This window comes from Ammodytes marinus (genome assembly GCF_949987685.1).
Source record: "Ammodytes marinus genome assembly, chromosome: 18".
Taxonomy (NCBI): domain Eukaryota; kingdom Metazoa; phylum Chordata; class Actinopteri; order Uranoscopiformes; family Ammodytidae; genus Ammodytes; species Ammodytes marinus.
Window position 1 is genome coordinate 3625358 of NC_137222.1, and position 15994 is coordinate 3641351.

General features: G+C 43.9%; 1 protein-coding gene across 1 annotated transcript in view; it reads right to left on the reverse strand.

The window, feature by feature from the left end:
- arhgef28a (Rho guanine nucleotide exchange factor (GEF) 28a) overlaps positions 1-15994 on the reverse strand; it is a 60438-nt gene that overhangs the window by 7111 nt on the left and 37333 nt on the right. The window contains exons 24-35 of the mRNA XM_080046346.1: positions 15397-15647; positions 14611-14736; positions 14007-14124; positions 13129-13383; positions 12662-12738; positions 11910-12088; positions 11468-11559; positions 10992-11195; positions 10210-10457; positions 8907-8954; positions 7437-7714; positions 3854-4106 (exon numbers count right to left, since the gene is read on the reverse strand). Of these exons, the coding sequence (XP_079902472.1) occupies positions 3854-4106; positions 7437-7714; positions 8907-8954; positions 10210-10457; positions 10992-11195; positions 11468-11559; positions 11910-12088; positions 12662-12738; positions 13129-13383; positions 14007-14124; positions 14611-14736; positions 15397-15647 (2129 nt within the window). The remainder of the gene's footprint in view (positions 1-3853; positions 4107-7436; positions 7715-8906; positions 8955-10209; positions 10458-10991; positions 11196-11467; positions 11560-11909; positions 12089-12661; positions 12739-13128; positions 13384-14006; positions 14125-14610; positions 14737-15396; positions 15648-15994) is intronic.

Consider the following 15994-nt stretch of genomic DNA (forward strand, 5'->3'; position numbering starts at 1 on the left):
TGAGAGCCTCTAAAGAAAGGATTGATAGTTTATTCTAAAGCAGTGAGACCAGCTCAACAATGCCCTTTTCAAATGCACCGAGGCATTCACAGCCACGGAGCCGGAAATATATTTTAAGATTTTTAACGAGCAGAACCCCATAAACGTCTGTGTTTATAGACCTTCAGATCAATTTCCTTTTCCAGAACTGTCATTAAAAAGAGTGAAAATGAGTGTGGTTTAGGGGATGTGCCTGTGCCCTCCGCTTGGATTATTATGTTTATATTTATTTTTTGGGCAATTTTTTATGCTTTTTAAGACAGTTTGGAGAGGCAGAGATGAAATGGGGCAGAGAGGGGAATGACATGCAGAGAACGACCACGGGCTGGATTCTAACCCGGGTCTGCTGCGAAGAGGACAGAGCCTCTATGGAGAGGGGGGGGGGGGGGGGGGGTTAGGGGCGCACTCTAACCACTACACCATGAGCGCCCCCCCCCTCCAGCTTGCATTTTGATGGCCGTTTAGTCACGCTGTTAACAGCAGTGGCGTGCCTTTTTTTGGCCTTAACCAAGCAACAGTAGGCTATGGCAACAGCACAGAAAGATGTACACCAAAATCCAGCTGGGTTTTCACAGTTTTCTAAAAACAAAAAACTGCTGACCCGTACAAGTTTACACTCAGCACTACGTTGGGTTCTCTGTGGTACAACCGCCAAGTGTGAAGTAGATCAGAGGAACGGTTGGCGAGACACACGCACACACACACACACACACACACACACACACACACACACACACACACACACACACACACACACACACACACACACACACACACACACACACACACACACACACACACACACACACACACACACACACACACACACACACACACACACACACACACACACACACACACACACAAGTCCTTCTTTATACTGTAGATTGACTGCAAAGAAGTTTCACAAAAAATAAATGTTCCCATTACACTTTACTGGTATTTAGAATATGTGATACTAACTAGATAGTGTATACAGATCATTTGTTTTACTTTAACAGGTTTTGAGATATTTGTCCCTTCCCCCAATACAATGAAATCAAATATAATTCAACTTTCTCATGCGCCATTGAAAAACGACTTACTGTGGACAATAAGCAGACCTGACTGTGTTTATATTAGGATCCCATGTTAACTCTTCATAGTGTGTTTCTGTGGACTGTCCTAACTCAAAGTGTGTGTGGCTATTTCAGTGCTGCAGACAAGTTTAATAAATGTAATTCTTCAATGTCTTTGACGCTGCCAGAAAGGAATCTCCGTTGTAGAGGTGGTGTAGAGGTAAGGCTGTCCATACATGGATATTTAATAAAAGTAAGATACAGCTTGAGGCAAAGGAGGGGAGGGTGGGGGGGATTAGTCATTTTGGGTGAACTGACCCTTTTCATGTACAGGGAAAAGGTGTGTAACTAGGGCAGCGTGCAGAACCCTCCCTCCTGTCCTCTGCTAACACTAAGATGTTCAATCTTCATGGCCTTTCCACTGCTGAGCCGAGGCATCAAGGCTAATTAGAAAACTGTGTGCCGTTGTGTGTGTGTGTGTGTGTGTGTGTGTGTGTGTGTGTGTGTGTGTGTGTGTGTGTACCTGTACTTGTACAGGTATCTTCCTGAGGACCAGTTTTAGCTTTTAACCATCAGAGTGAGGACATTTTCGGAAAGTGAGGACATTTTGCCTGATCCTCACTTCTTTAAGGGACTGTTTGACGGTTAAGACTAGGTTTTAAGGTTCAGCTATGAATAGGGTTTATGTTCGGGTTAGTATGAGGGTTGGGGTTAGGCATATAGTTCTGATGTTTAAGGTAAGGGTAAGGGGCTATAGGGAATGCATTGACATAATGCATTCCCTCACATCTTTGAGTGAGTGTCCTCACAAAGATAGAAGTAGAAGAATGTGTGTGTGTGTGTGTGTGTGTGTGTGTGTGTGTGTGTGTGTGTGTGTGTGTGTGTGTGTGTGTGTGTGTGTGTGTGTGTGTGTGTGTGTGTGTGTGTGTGTGTGTGTGTGTGTGTGCGTCATTCGATCGTTCCTCTGACCCTGTGAACCGCTGCCTCTGGGTAAAACATTAGCAGGAGGAACATTAAGACCTCCGCTGCCTTTGTTAATGCAGCCGTAGCACGTACGTGTACGTGTGTGTGTGTGTGTGTGTGTGTGTGTGTGTGTGTGTGTGTGTGTGTGTGTGTGTGTGTGTGTGTGTGTGTGTGTCAGAGCCGCTGCACCGACTAAAATAGATGAACCAGGATAAATAAGCCTCATCAGGTCTAGTCAGTGGAAAGCCCTGTGTGCTATGTGTAGATTAATGAGGGAGGGCGGGAATACTGTAACACCACCCGTCTGCTCATTTGTCTGTCCGCTGGTGTTCTCTCTGTATGAGCCTTCTGAACAGACACACCTGCTGCTGAACTGAGAACCTCAACTAAACTTTCCATAATCCTTCTTAGCATTATTCGGAAGATTACAGAAACAGATGTGTTCATATGTTGTCAATTGTCTGATTTATGATCGATTTTGTTCTTAAAAACACTTTTCACTCGGAGGCTCTGTCGATGTGACGTCACTTCCGGTGCGCATTGGATTGTGGGTCAGAATCGCCCAAATTGCATGCTGATTTCAACTCTAAAAGTCTCGGCCGGATATAATAGACATCCGGTTAATTTCAAGCATACTTAATCTGACCACACAAATTGGGACATCCTAAATCTTTTTTTATACCATACTAAATAGCAAAAAAGTATTGGGAACGAATTGGAACGGAGGGTTAGTTTCACCACCAGCCACTGTCTTCTGAATGTGAGGTAGATTGAGCCTTAAAGGGCACTGGGAGAAAGAACAGTGGACCCTTTATCCTATACCAGCTGCAGGGGACATTTCACTCGCCACGTTTTTTTTTCTCCCAAACAAAGTGTCGATAATTTAAGTCGCCCCCTTTTCCGACGGGCGATTGATTGGCCCTCCTTGAGCTACGCGCCTCCAGGTTTTAATTATTTTGTCGGGGAGCTTTTTATTTGCAACGCTTTAATTATCATCAATCATTAAGATGTTTATTGGTGAGTTGGAGCCAGCCACTGCTTCAGCTTTGGCCGAGACAAATGATGCTGAAATTGCTCTCATTATCGCAGGCTGTACATCAAGAGAGAGAGAGGGGGATTGAGCTATTCACTGTTAAACAAGTGGACAGACGTAACTCAGCCAGATAGAAAAAAAGCTTTGCATTAATGATTTCAGCTGAGAAATACTCTATATAAACTGCATATCTAGCACACAGCAGGGTCAGGGTCAAGAGAGGCAGAGAGGCAGGACTGAGAGCCTCTTGACTTAAGCCTTCAGATTAAGGCGAGACACTGTCTGCAGGCCTCTTTCATACTAGTAGAAATACAAGGTCGAATATGTACATTTATTTTATTTATTTACTATGACTTGTCTGTGTCTGTGTATTCATCATGTACAACCATCTTTAAATTTCATTATGTCAACATTATTATTATTTTTTCACTATAAATCTGTTCTGTAGAAAATTAATTTTGTAAAAACTAAAATAGATGTTAACTCTGGCTTCATACAGCATCTAGATTGAGTTATATATTGGCAAAAATGTTCATATTACTTGAACATTTCAGAAAAATTGTAATAAAAAAACTATTGTTTTAATATAAGTAATCACCTGGCACATTAAAGCATAAGAAGTTATTTAAAAATCCCTGGACAAAGTAAACAAACACCTGTGTGAGGTGTGTGTGTGTGTGTGTGTGTGTGTGTGTGTGTGTGTGTGTGTGTGTGTGTGTGTGTGTGTGTGTGTGTGTGTGTGTCCCTTGCCCCTTAGTACCTGATGCCCGTCTAGCGGTATGACCATGTGGGGGATGACAGCAGTGGGCAGGCTCCTCTGTCTGCTGTGCCTCCAGGTCTGCAGCAGCTGTTCCTGGCTTTCTATGCGGTGTCGCTCCCTCTCTACCAGCCTCTGTCCCTCCCTGAGCCGCTCCAGACTCTGCTGGTACTCCTCCTGCTGTTGGTCCAGCTCGGCCCGCTCGCACCGCAGCCGCTCTGCCTCTAGGTGGCACTGCCGCTCCCGCTCCTCTATCCTGAAATCAAATCAGTTTTTTAGGGGGCCAAGCCCGAGTAGGGCTGGGACCGCGTTTTGCAGAGCAACGCGGTTCCCAAGCCCTGCGGGGCAGGGAACCCTATTGTTCTTGTAGGGATTATTATTAGGGGGCCAAGCCCGAGTAGGGCTGGGACCGCGTTTTGCAGAGCAACGCGGTTCCCAAGCCCTGCGGGGCAGGGAACCCTATTGTTCTTGTAGGGATTATTATTATTATTTTTCCTTACGTAAAAGTGGTGCTGCAGCCCAAACCGTAAAGGGTTGGGACATGCCACTTGCAGGGCTTATCCAGGTCCGTGCCTGGTACGCAGACAAAAAAATTCAGACATGCCAGCCACTAGGTGGCGCTACAACAATAAAAAAACATGTTTGGGGCTATAACTCCCACACCGAAAGTCCGACAGTCAAAAACTTTATATCCACAGATGCCCACAAGTCAGCTGCATCTTTTGAGATAGGCCACGCCCATTTGCGTATATATACATTTTTCGCTACATCGCGAAAACTGTGTCAGTCACCAAAACATACTCCTCCTACAGTTTTCGCCCGATTTGGACGAAACCAAAAGCATTATGCTCTACCGACTCCCACGAGCAAAAGTAAGTCAAATAATTTTTCTACGACCATCGGAAGACCAAACGGTAGCGCTTTAAAGATTTGCGAAAATTCCTTAAAAAAATAAAATAAAGGGATTTTCTTGAAACTCAAGGGACACTATCATGGGGCGTACTTGAGTCTATACAAAAAATATGGGCAAGAAATTCCTATGTATGCCGGATTTATTAAACAAATTAGTTTTGCACTTTCACTTCCTGTTTCGAACTATTTGGCGGGAAAATTCAAAAACGTGGAGAGGTTGACAATTTGATTTTGCTATAACTCCCCAACCAAACATCGCACATTCAAAAACTTGACATCCACTTGTTCGGTACATTGAGCAACATCTTTCTATCAAACACAGTTTTGCAAATGTCATCCATAGGGGGCGCCAAAACCACAAAAAGCAAAGAAAACGCGTTTGGGGCTATAACTTCCACACCAAACATCCCACAGTCAAACACTTTATATCCACAGATGCCCACAAGTCAGCTGCATCTTTCTACATAACACAGTTTTGCCAATGTCATCCATAGGGGGCACCAAAACCGCAAAAAGCAAAGAAAACGCGTTTGGGGCTATAACTCCCACACCGAACATCCCACATTCAAAAACTTTACATCCACGGATTCCGTGAAGCGAGGGGCCGGCGCCGCGGACGACGACGCCCAATCCCGAGTCGCGTGGGAGGCTTGGCCCCCGTTCACAACTGCTTGCAGTTCTAGTTCTTTTTATTTTTCCTTACGTAAAAGTGGTGCTGCAGCCCAAACCATAAAGGGTTGGGACATGCCACTTGCATGGCTGATCCAGGTCCGTGCCTGGTACGCAGACGAAAAAATTCAGACATCCCAGCCACTAGGTGGCGCTACAACAAAGGAAAAGGCGTTTTGGGCTATAACTTCCGCACCGAAAGTCCGACAGTCAAAAACTTTATATCCACAGATGCCCACAAGTCAGCTGCATCTTTTGAGATAGGCCACGCCCATTTGCGTATATATACATTTTTTGCTACATCGCAAAAACTGTGTCAGTCACCAAAACATACTCCTCCTACAGTTTTCGCCCGATTCGGACGAAACCAAAAGCATTATGCCCTCCTAACTCCCACGAGCAAGAGTTGGTCAATTAGTTTTTCTACGACCATCGGAAGACCAAACGGTAGCGCTTTAAAAATTTGCGAAAATCTGTAAAAAAAAAAAAAAAGAGGGATTTTCTTGAAACTCAAGGGAGACTATCATGGGGCATACTTGAGTCTATCAAAAAAATATGGGCAAGAAATTCCTTTGTGGGCCGGACTTATTAAAAAAAAGAGTTTTTCAATTTTTTTGCCTGTTTTCGCCATTTCCTAAGTCTTTCGGCGGGAAAATGGGAAAATTCAAATAAGTGTCTTTACAATGGAGAGGTTGACAATTTGATTTTGCTATAACTCCTCAACCGAACATCGCACATTCAAAAACTTGACATCCACTTCTTCGGTACATTGAGCCGCATCTTTCTACCCAACGTAATTTTGCAAATGTCATCCATAGGGGGCGTCAAAACCACAAAAAGCAAAGAAAACGCGTTTGGGGCTATAACTTCCACACCGAACATCCCACATTCAAACACTTTATATCCACAGATGCCCACAAGTCAGCTGCATCTTTTGAGATAGGCCACGCCCATTTGCATATGGGATTTTCTTTCGCTACATCGCAAAAACTGTGTCAGTCACCAAAACACACTCCTCCTACAGTTTTTCTCCGATTTCGACGAAACCAAAAGCATTATGCTCTACCGACTCCCACGAGCAAATGTTGTGTAAAGAATTTTTCTACGACCATCGGAAGACCAAACGGTAGCGCTTTAAAGATTTGCACATTAGCTACCTTGTACCAAACTGCTCCTAAATCCAAAACGATTTATCCTATTAACACCAAACTTCACACATGTGTTTGTCCTATGGTTCTCAGGCTGGTTCTACTTTTTCCTTAAATTGCTCCAAAAGGGGGCGCCAAAAACACACTTGAGCATCTTTCTCTGCCATTATTTTTGCCTTTTGGTCTATAACTCCCAAACCAAACATCCCACATTCAAAAACTTTACATCCCCGGATTCCGTGAAGCGAGGGGCCGGCGCCGCGGACGACGACGCCCGATCCAGAGTCGCGTGGGAGGCTTGGCCCCCGTTCACAACTGCTTGCAGTTCTAGTTTTACTTAAAGCTGGGGTATGTGATTTCTGATTGGTCAAAATTAACATGAGCTGTACACTTTGACCAATCAGAGCGAGGCTCCGATTCTCTGTTCTTATTGGCTGTTGGGACTGTCCATTCACTTTGGCACGACTTTGTTGGTGTAGAGCGTGTCAGGGAGGGACCATAGGGGAGGGACCAAAGAGAACAAGTGGAGCGGTTGAGGTATTTGGATTCAAATCTCTATCCCAACTGCCATTTTCTCCCCAAATCCTCCACCTCAGCTTTAAAAGGTGCTACGAGGAACTTTTTTAAAGATTATTTTTGGGCATTTTCAAGCTTTATTTGATAGTACAGAGTTGAAATGGGGAGACAGAGAGAGAGGGGGGATGAAATGCAGTGAAGGTCCACGGGTTGGATTTGAACCGACGACCACTGCAATGAAGCCTGAGCCAATATGGTACGGGATCTATCAACTACACCACCGGAGCACTCCGTACGAGGAACTTTTAAATATTTCTGAAACAGTCTGAGTGTGGATATACCTGCTCTCCTGCTCCCCCTGCTGGCTCTCCCTGGCCAGACACTCTCTCTCCCAGCGCTCCTTGTCTTGGCGAAGTCTCTCGTGGAGCTTGCGAGCGAGCGCCACTTCCTCCTTGCGTTTCTCTTGGTTACGCTGCTTCTCTTGCTCCTGCAGGGCGTTGCCGCGGATACTGGGCAGGTGGGGGCGATGGTGGCGGGGGGCGCGGGGGGAGGGGCGGCCCGCCTCTTGGAGGAGGAGCCTCTGGACCTCGTAGCAGCTGTCCTGCAGCGTCACCGTGGCCTGGGACACACAGAGGGGAAAAGGGAAATGTAGTTTAAGGATATCATGGCGGTAGTTAGAAATTCGTCGGAAATCGTCTTTTTGTCTTCTGTTTTTTTTTTTTGTGTTTTTGTATATGCTGTTTCTTTGTGTTTTTTGTACTATATTGTGTATGAGTTGAACGCCTTTTCTTTATTTTTGGTTGGTTCACTTTTTCTACCTGTCAGGCTGTATAAATATCTCTATCCATTCTGGTTATTTTCTGTCTTTCGTAATCATCCCATCTGTTTCCATGTTGTAACCCTTTTTAGCACAACTGTTAAAGCTATAGTGCGTGACTTTCTCATATTAATCAATGTCGGTTAGATTCAAGCCATTGCCAGTTGATTTATAAAAGGCATGGCTATCTGATCAGTATGCAACATGAATTATCACCTGTACTGTTTCCTTGTAGTCTAAAATAAAACAATCAAAAGTTTACATAAAAAAATAAAAGAGAGAGGCAAAGGCAGTTGGTGGAAATGCAAAGGTTCAACCAACACTTTGCCCACATCTGCATCCTCACAACAGGCAGAAAGACGAGGTGATTTGACTGGCAAAACGTGACGGAAATTAGGATCTGGGTCAACGGGTAGGTTGCCCTGACTTTTTATACACAGTATGTGTGTCAGGGCAGGAGGGCACCAGGATGATCTGTTTACCATGGCGTAATGCCCACTGCACTGCCACTGGTAGAACTGTGGTTTTCAGCTTCCACAAGAACTTTGAATATGAAAATATCATTGTGATCACATGACGTGCCCCGAATGCAAATACGCATGCATTCTCGCTGTGAAAAAATTTACATTTTATACCAAAAGAGAAGTGTCATAGATGTGCATGTGAAACAAAAGGCCCTGCTATACAGTATGTGCCAGACAAGATCAATACATTTCCTGCTCCTGTTGCTTGCTAACTTTAGCTTCAAATAGCCTAGCGCACAGAAACAGACTGGTGGGTACTCTGTTTACTGGAGCGTGCAAGGTATAATACTAAAGCCTTCATCTCTCTAGTGAGTGTGACACTAACATAGCATGTGTCTGTTTTCTCAGTGTGAACACAAGAGGGCTGTTTGTTTGCTGACTTGGCTGACTGGATGGTAATAGAGATGAGGGGGTGTGAGTGTGAGCAGGGTGTTAATCGAGCTCTGTGTGTATGTGTGGTATGCACTCACCTGCAGACTGTAGAGCAACTGGGTCAGGCTCTGGACACTTTGGGACACCTGTTGAAAAGGAAAGAAATATATATCACACATGCAGATTTAAAAAGCCTGCTGTTTTGACATGCAGGATTTAAAGGTGGAGTCAGTGATTCTGGAGAATGCTTGTTGTCAAAATTACTTTTTTTTTCTAAATCAGTGAATAATGAGTGTTAATACACAGCCTAGACTCTGTAAACTGGTATAGGGTATGTCAAACAAAGGGGGCCCACCGTAGCTAGCAACATGCCTGTTTAAAGAGCATTAGCTGGGTATTAATACTTGATTATTATTATGTTTTGTGCAAAGGTAGTGGATCATGAGGAGATACAGTATAGTGTATCAAAAATTCATTTTGACAAGTAGTCTCCAAAATTCCTGAATTCCAAGTAAATGTCACAATTTCTCTGCTAAATACTGATTTACACTTTACAATCTACTCAGGGAAGTCAAATTATTTTCTTCCAGTGGAAAGCTAATGAGAGAAAGGACATTTTGAAGTTGCATTCGTGCAACATTTGCGCCCCCTTGAGGCCACACTCTGTTCTACCACACTGTTAAAGGTTAAATTATCCCATTGCAGTGGATGAGAAAATGATTCCCCTCTCATATGCATTCACCACCATTTACCTCACAGGTCACACAAAGCTGCAAACGGTAGCACAACTGTGGCACGGTGGTAATTGGAATAAGTCTCCAAATATCCATTTTTAATGGCGGCGCGATACCTCTTAGAACTGAATGGACTTCTTCTTCCCCTCTTGTTATGAGCTCATCAATGATTCATCTGCATTAGGGGCCCGACGAAATGTAATTCTAATAGACTGTGCTAAATTATTCAAAACAACTGTTGGCAATCTTGAGCCACCACACACATCTGTGAAGAAATGAAAAAAAAAACATGGCGGCTATTCTGTTAGATGGGAATATGGGCTTGTGAGAGGCAATAATGACCCTACAGTATAATACCTTCTGCTACACCACTGCACCTCCATTACACCATATTACAGCATCAATATTTAACTTCAAAGAGGGAATGGCTACAAGCTAAGTAGATTTTTTTTCGAGGGGCATTTTTATGCTTTATTAGATAGTTTGGAGAGACAGAGATGAAATGGGGCAGAGAAGGGGAATGACATGCAGAGAATGACCACGGGCCGGATTCGAACCTGTGGTCTGCTGTGAAGAGGACTGAGCCTCTATGGGGGGGGGAGGGGGTATCTAACCACTACACCCCAAGCTAAATCGATTTTACATGTCCAGAAAATGTGTTCTGTACCTTGAAATCAATGCCGTGGTTCGTGTCTGTTTTTTCCAAGAGACTTTGGGAAGGAAGACCCAGGGATTTGTCCCAGCTGCCCTCGCCGGTGTGGGGGGTTTCAGGTGAGCTTTGGGGGTCTGGGGAGGGCGTGTGTGGGAGCGAAGCAGCAGGGAGGAGCAGAGGGAACACACAGTCTGCGTCGGAGTCTGAGCTGTGGCTGGATGGAGAGCAGGCCTGGGACGACAGAGTGGCTTTCAGGCGCTCGGCTGGGAGACGATGACAAAACAAAAGAGTTAAATTTAAAGGTGCAGTGTGTAGTTTCAGAGGAGGGGGATTTGTTTTACATTTGCAGATCATGTTGTTAGTTTACAAAACATATTTACTTTAATTCAGTATTGAATAATTCTATCATCATAAATCAAAACTTAATTATTGTAAGGAACCTGGAACCAAATGTAAAACTAGACTAATGTGTTTAATTCAATATTAAACGGAAATGTATAATATTGAACTTTTTCTCTCTTCTTTCCATGTAAAAAAAAAACTACACTGCACTGTAACTCTGCAAGTGTTTGTGTCCAGTAAAAATATGTTGGCATTTTCAAGCTTTATTAGACAGTTCAGAGTTGAAATGGGGAGACAGAGAGAGTGGGGGGATGACCTGCAGTAAAGGTCCACGGGTCGGATTTGAACCAACGACCACTGCAACGAAGGACGGAGCTGATATGGTACACGCTCTATCCACTACACCACCGGAGCATCCCCAACGTGTCCAGTATATATCTAAACCCATGTCTCACCCTCTTGCAGCGCTGCAGCCAGCAGCACTGCGGCCTGCGGCGGCTCCTCACACAGCGGGTTGACCAGTAGTCTCTGTTGGCCCGGCGAGGCGTCCCCATCCCCAGCCCCGGCCCTCCTCCCGCTCAGAGCACAGAGCTCTGCCTGGATCTGAAGCTTCTCCTCCAGCCCACAGCAGATACGCTGGTCCTGGATCAGCAGGCTCTCTGTAGGACACAGGATGAAGTCATAGGAGGTCAGAGAATTTGTATTGTGTTATGGTAAACATGCACTAATTCCAGTGCGCACCGGTAGTGACGTCACATCGACGTAGCCTCCATATGAAAACAAACAGGGATGCGATGGATGTAAAAGCAAGATCAAGGCACACTGTTATGATGAAATTAAATAGGTAAAAGTACGTCCCAATGGTATGCCTAATGAAAGATAAAGATCCTTATCGTCAGATGTAGTATTAAGAACTTGATTTTCCAAATACCTTGGAACTTCTGGATCTTCTGAGTGCGAGCCTCTGACGCTCTCTTCTCCTCTTCTGATTCACTGGTGGATTCCTCCTCTTCCTCCGGACAGCTGAGCAGAGAATTTATATATTTTTTTTAAATATAGCTTTATTTTCATTTTCAACATACTGTATATGTGACAGATAAAACAGCTTGACAAATGTACACAAATGGCTAAATCTGAACTTGTACTTCTCAATATCCTGCTTCACCTCAGATGACTTACACACACACACACACACACACACACACACACACCCTGACACACACACACACCTCTCTACAGCCTCCCTAAAGGCTTCACCTCAGATGACTTACACACACACACACACACACACACACCCTGACACACACACACACACACACACACACACACACACACACACACACACACACACACACACACACACACACACACACCTCTCTACAGCCTCCCTAATGAGCCTCATCCAGGTGTTGCGTTCCTCTTTGGATGAGGTGTGGACCTCGTACATCTCCGGCCCTGCGGCTGAAGCACTGATCAGAAACATCCCTCGCTCCTCATTGGCCACTTCTCGCACGATTAACTTCTGCAGCGCGATGACTGGAGGCTTCTGGTCCTAAGGGACATTAAAGAGATAATATATTATAGACAATATAATGGGACTGAGAGAGAGAGAGGGAGAGAAAGAGAAAGAGAGGGAGAGAGAGAGGGAGAGGGAGAGAGAGAGAGGGATGGAGGGAGAGGGAGAGAGAGAGAAAGAGAGAGAGAGAGAGAGGGGGAGAGAAAGAGAAAGAGAGAGAGAGAGAGAGAGAGAGAGAGAATAGTACAGGTAATAGGGTGTGACATCATTACAAAGTCACAGCTTGGTGATGTTAAAGGTGTTACAAGGAACTTTTAAATATTTCTGAAACAGTCTCATTTTCACTCTGATGATCATAAATGACATCTAACAGCAAATGAGACCATCAGTGCAAGAATGCTATTTTTTATATAGTTTTTCTTAATGCCTTTGTCATGGGTACGCTCACCCAGGAACTACAGCTGGCATTGTAAAAAACACTACTGCTTTTGTCCAAAGGGGGTGCAAGAATTTACACAATCTGAAAGTTCCTCGGAGCACCTTTAAAAGCTGCGCATTTGTGTATTTGAGAATCAACACAGATGTTAATATGAAAGTGTGTGTGCGTACCACTGCGGCGAATGTGTACTTCTGGTCTTTTTCCTGCAGGAAGATGAGAGTGTCTCTGAGGAGAAGTGCCAGGATGTCTATAGGAGTGGGAAAAAATCGTGAGGAGATATTCACTGATGTTGACAAAAAAGTGATTTTGACACCAAGTATTCTTCAGAATCGCTGACTCCACCTTTAATCTAACAAATGGTCTCCACTTATATAGCGCTTCTCCCTGGTTTTTCACAGACCCAAAGCGCTTTACTTTGTATTGTACACATTCACCCAATCACACACATTCATACACCGATAGCAGCAGCTATCTAACGGGAGCAATTTGTGGTTCATTGTCTCTTTGCCCAGGGACATTTTGACATGTGGCGGGGGAGACGGGGGATCGAACCACCGACCCTGCAACCCAGTGGTCGACCTCCCTACCCACTTCTCCAACAGCCTAAACAAGAGCGTTTACTGTCTGTCTGTCTGACCTTTGAGTCTCCCCGTGGCGGTCTTCCACAGCAGCGGGCCCTGGTGTTTGAGCTGTTGTCCCGGTAACATCATGTCCTGCTTGCGGAAGGTGTGTCCGTTCTTGAGCTTGGCGGCGCTGCGGTTCTCCATGCGGCCCCAGACCTCCTGGAGCCTCTGGTGCCTCTCCCACTCACTGACACTCAGGTCCACAGAGGCAATCATCCCCCGGATCTGAACCAGAGCTCTGGAGATGTCTGTGTGCTCCTCGGTTTGCTCTGTGGGGACCAGGGAGGGGAGACATTTAGATATATGAAAAGATTTATCTTGTTTTTCCCAACTTCAGTCGAGACATATAGGGTTAAAATTTGTAAAATGTGTAAAAAATATAAATAAATACTTAAAAAAAAGAAAAGATGATAAGATCCTGAGGGACCTACAAAAACAAATGAATAAAATATAATATAAAAAGGTTGGATGCAATAAGCAAGCGCTTCAACCTTTTCAGTCAGTACTATTGAGTATTAGCACTGTCAATTTTTTTTTTTTTTTTTTTTTTTTTTTTTAACCTTTATTTATACAGGTATATCCCATTGAGTCCGAAGACTCTTTTGCAAGGGAGACCTGTTCCCATTTACACGTTACCATTCACACACACATTCATACACCGATAGCAGGCTAACTATCGACATTCACAAAAATTAAATTAAGATGACAAGTTTGTTTTAGTTTTTTTGTGCTTTTAACTTATGTAAATTAATGTATGTAATGTTGTAATGTGTATCTATGTGATCGAAATAAACTAAACTTAACTAAAACTAAACTGTTATTGGCTAGCGCGTAGCTTTTGTGATCATAGTAACCAGTAGCCAGTAGAGGGCAGCACAGTAACAGCACTGACCTTGAGTGTACTGTAGGATCCTCTCCAGCAGCACTGGGTACTTGGTGATCCTTTGAGTGACAAGCAAGATGCATTCTGGGATCTCCCGCCGTCGCACCAAAGAGTTGTTACCTTGTTGCTTGAAAAAAAGTACATTTACAAAAGTTACAGGTGCATCTCATATTATTATAATTATAATATAATGGACAAGCTCAATTTTCTTCTGCAATTTAATTTCGAAAAGTTAAAGTTACATATTTTCTAGATTCATTAGACATAAAGTTATATATGTCAAGCCTTTTTTGGTTTCATTTAGCAGATTACAGTTTACAGCTCATGAAATTCCAAAAAATCCAGCATTTTAAAATATTAGAATATTTCATACGGCCAATCAAAAAAAAGGATTTGAAAAAAGGGCCTGAGATATTTCACTTTATGTGTAATAAATCTATAATATATGGAACTTTCACTTTCTAATTCAATTAAAGAAAAAATCTGCTTTTCCATGATATTCTAATAACACAAGATGCCCCTGTATGTTACATCTCTACTGAGCAGAAAGACAGGAATGCTTTAATTTTGAAAATAAATAAAAAATGCTCTGGGAAAAAGGCTAAATAAATACCTTGATGAAGTTCTGGAATCTCTTGTTGTGCTGCTGAAGCTCTTTGAAGAAGCCGACCGCCTCGTTGTGATGGCTGCAGAACTCTCCGTACACCTGCTTCATCTTCTCACTGTTCTCATCTGAAAACTGCAGAAAAAACATATAAACAAACACCCCAATAGATTAACTTAACCCAGTGGTGTAGCACAAAACTCTGCGCCCCATACATGAGTCGTACCCACAACAATCCGTCATTAACATAGTGTTACAAACAATAACGTCACTATCGATAAATGGGGTTAAAAAAGGCCACTTGTTTCATGATTTTAGGCTTTGATAGGTTTCCACAGATATTATGCTATGTGACATTGTAGCCATGACGCTGATTCATTCATAATTGAGGTAACAAATAAATAAATGCAAAGCTAGTCAATACACTGGTGGCTGGTATTACATCTACTGTGCCGACCATCTCTACCATTGTGTTCTTGAGCAAGGGACTTAACCCCAAACTGCTCCAGGGGTGCTGTACTATGGCTGACCCTGAGCCCTGACCCCCTAACAAAGTGGAAAACTTGAGAGGGGATATGCAAAAAGAGTGTACAATGTGTACAATTTACTAACATTGAATTAACTTAAATTAACTTAACTTATTACTTAGAAAATTAAAAAAATTTAACTTTTATTCTAATTTGGCCCTGGACATTCACCTACCTTCCACCCACTATGATGCCCATATTTTTTCGTTCCAACTGTAACACCTGATAGCAAAAATTGCTAGTCCCAATATTAGACCAGCTATCTAACCTGTTGTAGCAGGACGTCCCCTATGCGCTGGATGAGGTAGTTCCTGTGGCCCTGTGTGCTGGCCGAGCTGTGGCGTCTCTCCCTCATGGCGCTGAAGAAGGCGTGGTGTAGCAGGAGCAGTTGGTCCAGACAGGGGAAGACTCTCTCCACGGCTTCCCTGTCCAGCTGCACCTCCTCCCTCATGCCACGACGGAACACCTCCGCCATGATGTGAAGCGTCTGCAGGTGGTGGAGCTCCGTCTGCATCAGCTCTGTCACACACGTTACACACGTATACATTTTAAAAGGATATTTCTTCTAGCGCACATAAAGTACGGACAGGTAGCCGATCGTGAGGAGATATTCACTGATTTTGACAACAGGCATTCTCCAGAATCGCTGAATCTACCATTAATCTGACAAATGGGAAATGGACTCCACTTAGCGCTTTTCCCTGGTTTTTCACAGACCCAAAGTGCTTTACATTGCTTTGTACACATTCACCTTAATCACACACTGATAGCAGCAGCTATACGCAGGGTGCAAGCTAACTATCGGGAGCAATTTAGGGTTCAGTGTCTTGCCCAGGGACAGTTCGAAATGTGGCGGGGAGACGGGG